At 44.9% G+C, this 3990-nt stretch overlaps 1 protein-coding gene across 1 annotated transcript in view; it reads left to right on the plus strand.

Moving 5' to 3' along the window:
• Window positions 1-1076: 1076 nt before the first annotated feature.
• The window catches only part of cped1 (cadherin-like and PC-esterase domain containing 1), a gene marked incomplete at its 5' end in the record, with an annotated part of 13821 nt that continues 10907 nt past the window's right edge, over window positions 1077-3990 (plus strand). Inside the window, 6 exons of the mRNA XM_031879735.1 lie at window positions 1077-1293; window positions 2292-2386; window positions 2465-2549; window positions 3388-3472; window positions 3564-3711; window positions 3786-3916. Of these exons, the coding sequence (XP_031735595.1) occupies window positions 1077-1293; window positions 2292-2386; window positions 2465-2549; window positions 3388-3472; window positions 3564-3711; window positions 3786-3916 (761 nt within the window). The remainder of the gene's footprint in view (window positions 1294-2291; window positions 2387-2464; window positions 2550-3387; window positions 3473-3563; window positions 3712-3785; window positions 3917-3990) is intronic.

Raw genomic sequence — 3990 nt, forward strand, 5'->3', positions numbered from 1 at the left:
CTGCTACTACTACTACTGCTACTACTACTGCTGCTACGACTACTACTGCTGCTGCTACTGCTGCTGCTACTACTACTACTGCTACTTTAGTATCCCAGTGTGTACTGTAATGCCTCAGTATATGTGTGTACTTTAATACTTCATGTCTGTCAAACTCATGTATTTACATAATTTAAACTCTGAAGTATTTTCCTGCAAACTTTTCAGAAATGACGGATCATTTTAAATAAAGTGATACTTTAAAAACAACAGTACATGTATTTAGTTTATATAATGTTTATATAACTAACGGATCATTTAAATAGAGTCATGTGATCTTTAGTCCACATGACTCTCTAACAGACTGAAAAGAGGAAGTGAGCCAACGAGGACGTTAACTGACTACAGATCAGATCTGAGCACAGACACACAACTAAAGAAGTAAAGAAGTAAAGTACAGGAAGTAAAACTACAATCACAGCAACACATTCTTCTTCTCTTCTCTTTTTACTGCAGGGAAACACTCTTCTTCTGTGGTTTACAACAAACTGTAATGGATTCTTTATAAAGGTTTTTGTTGTTGAGAAACTTCTTCACACACACACACACACTCTCTGGAGGTCAACAGAGTTCAGTCTCAAACCATCAAAGAATGAAAAACATTTAACTTTCTGTTTCTTCATGTTAAACTGTTGAACCAGATCCAACACACACATTACCCTCCTCCTGCTCCTCCTCCCTTATTTTACCAACAAAACAAGTTTCATGTTGAGAAATCTTTCATCTCCTGTTTCTGTTTCCCCCTGCTTCCAGTCTTTGTGCTAAGCTAGGTTAACAATTCCCCCTGCTTCAAGTCTTTGTGCTAAGCTAGGCTAACAGTTTCCTCTGCTTCCAGGTTTTGTGTCAAGCTAGGCTAACAGTTCCCCCTGCTTCCAGGCTTTGTGTTAAGCTAGGCTAACAGTTTCCTCTGCTTCCAGGTTTTGTGTTAAGCTAGGCTAACAGTTTCCTCTGCTTCCAGGTTTTGTGTTAAGCTAGGCTAACAGTTCCCCCTGCTTCAAGTCTTTGTGCTAAGCTAAAACAGTTTATTGGACTAAAAGAGGTTTGAGTTTTGTCTGGAGCATCAGGTTTTCCTCTGTCCCCCTCAGGTCCAGGTCTGGTCTCAGAGGCCCCCCCGGCGGGCCGTGGTCCTGACGGGTCACCATCTGGTCTCTGACCCTGAGGTCCAGCTGTACCAGCAGGTCCTGCAGCAGATGGACTACGAGGTCCAGCTGTCCAGATACGCCGAGACCAGCAGCCTCCTCCGAACCGACCACGGTAACAAACTGTGTGTGTGTGTGTGTGTGTGTGTGTCTGTGTGTGTGTGTGTGTGTGTGTGTGTGTGTGTGTCTGTGTGTGTGTGTGTGTGTGTGCGTGTGTGTGTGTGGTTTACTGCTGGGTGGAGACTTCCTGTCCCACTAACAGAGCAGCTGCAGGTCAGAACGTAAACACACTTTTTAAAGTGACAGAATCATGTGACTATGATGTCACTATGACAAACCTTCATCACCGTCATCTTCCTCACACTGGGTGTAGTTTTGTGGGGGCGGAACTTCAGGGCTCAGCAGACCAGCATGTGGTCCAGACCTTGATGAGGATCCACTATCGTTGATGAGTCAGCTGTTTGTTCAGTTACTGACCAGGTCACAGCGTAAACAACAGGTGTGTCTGATGATTGACAGCTGAGTACACAGAGGGGGGCGGGGCCTGATGTTTCTACCAGCAGGTGAAGAAGAAGAAGAAGAAAGAGACTTTTATAACCTTCATAAATCACAGACTGACAAGCTGACCTTCACTCACATGGTTCAGTCCATATGGTTTTATGTACTTATTATTTATACATTGCTCTATAAAGTTACTCTATAATGTTGCTCTGTAGCGTTGCTGCTCTCTCATGTCTGTGTTTTTATGGAGGAACGTCTCTCCAGAGAACACAGTGGAATGTTTGGTTAAACCTCAGCAGCAGGCTTCCTGTGTCCTCCACAATCACTTCCATATGTTTTGTCTGTGCCCATATTTGGTCACACGTTTGTTATGACAGGCTGCTTCCTCTCTCTCTCTCTCTCTGCCTGCTGCTCTTTATTTATTTAAACTTTATTCAGGTTTTTCTCGACAGCAACATGAAGAATTGTTCATCAACTTTAATCATGTTTCAGTCCAACATGTTTCTTTAACTTCCTTCTCTTAGGGTTTGTAATCATGATGATCAGTCTGTTGTTAGAGACTTCCCTCCATGTTTACAGGTGTCACTTCCTGTCTGTGTCTCTCTGTTACAGGTGTGAGGGGGTGGAGCCTGTTGGTGTGTCTTAGTAGTTCAGAGAGAAGCTGTCTCAGGAGAGTCTCCTTCTCTCACCTGCAGCATCATCAGACGGTGAGACTCACCGGTCCATCAGAGTCACATGGTTTCACCTGAGTTCTTCTAGACTCACCTGTGTCTCTGTGTCCTCAGGTGAACTTGTTGCCCCGGATCATCGAGGCGTTCTCTGATGCAGGCGAAGGGTTGTGTCACTTCTACAGTCAATCACACCTGACAGGTGAGTCACGCAGGAAACAGTTCAGACGTTACCTGTCCAGGTGAGTCACACAGGAAACAGTTCACACGTTACCTGTCCAGGTGAGTCACACAGGAAACAGTTCACACGTTACCTGTCCAGGTGAGTCACACAGGAAACAGTTCACACGTTACCTGTCCAGGTGAGTCACATGATCCTTACTCGTCCAATCAGATGAGTTATTTACTTTTTTCAAAATAAAATCCCACTGCCATTCAAGATAGCTTCACCTGAGACTTTTATGCGTAAATTATTTTTAAATAAAGTTTATTTTGAAGCTGACAAAGGGTACATCCCAAGTCTCTTAAGTGTCGTTTCCTCACTCCTCGATGAGGGAGGAGGGAGGAGGGACCTTGGAGGAGCCGTGAGCGAGGAACCACGAGAGCTTATAAACAGAACACAGGACACAGTTAGTTAACAGACTATAGAGAGAAACACCTCTACAGTGGTGATTACTGTGTCTTTATTAGTTACTAGTATTATTAGTTACTGTTATTAAGTACAGTGATCATGCGAACAGACACTAACTTATCAAAAGTCTCTCCAGCTGTTAAAGCCGACTGACAGCTGATCCAGCTGTGATCATCTGATCCTCCGTCATCAGAAACAGACGTCGCTTCACGTGACGCAACTGAGGAAAGGACGACTCTTAAAACATATCTCCTCGTTCCTCTCTCCTCGCATGGTTTCCTCCATGCATCCCTGGTGGGAGGGACTAAGACGCAAGGAAAGGACGCAAGTGGACGCAAACGGGGATGACATTAAGAGACTTGGGATGTACCCAAAGACTCACTTACCTGTTTCTGTTCCACTGTCTCAGGTTCTGAATTACCCATGATGCCACATGCCTGTGGATCGACCAATCAGAAGCTTCAGGTTCCTCAGGACCCAGCGGGAGCCGACAGGTGAGAATATTGCTTCAACCAGGTGAGCTTCAGTGTGATCACCTGTCTGTGTGTTTACCGTTTCTTCTTCTTCTTCTTCTTCTTCTGTCAGACACTCACCTGCCGGAGCTCCGCCTCCTGCTCTGGTTGCCATGGTGAATACTTACGTACTGGTGACGTCAGTGAAGCCGCTGACTTCCTTCCTGCATGACATCAGCGTGGTGACAACCAATCAGGAGCAGCGGGGACGGCCCATAAAGGTGAAACACCTGTACGGTTTTCTTTTGTCAAAAGTAGTTTTTTATATGACATACATATATTTTTTGCTCTTCAGCTCAGGAACTTCCTGCTGCAGAGGCTGGGCCCGCCCACTTCCCATGATGCCTTGGGGCAAATAAAGAAGGTGATAGGTGACGTGTTATTGGCTGCCCTGTCGACCAATGAGAAGCAAGAAACTCTCAGCAGGTAAACAAACTCACAAGAAACTTTATGGATTATTGATTATTGATTATTGATGGTGTGTTACAGGTGTGTGTTGT

The sequence above is a fragment of the Anarrhichthys ocellatus genome, unplaced genomic scaffold, assembly GCF_004355925.1.
Source record: "Anarrhichthys ocellatus isolate YVR2014 unplaced genomic scaffold, GSC_Weel_1.0 scaffold407, whole genome shotgun sequence".
NCBI lineage: Eukaryota > Metazoa > Chordata > Actinopteri > Perciformes > Anarhichadidae > Anarrhichthys > Anarrhichthys ocellatus.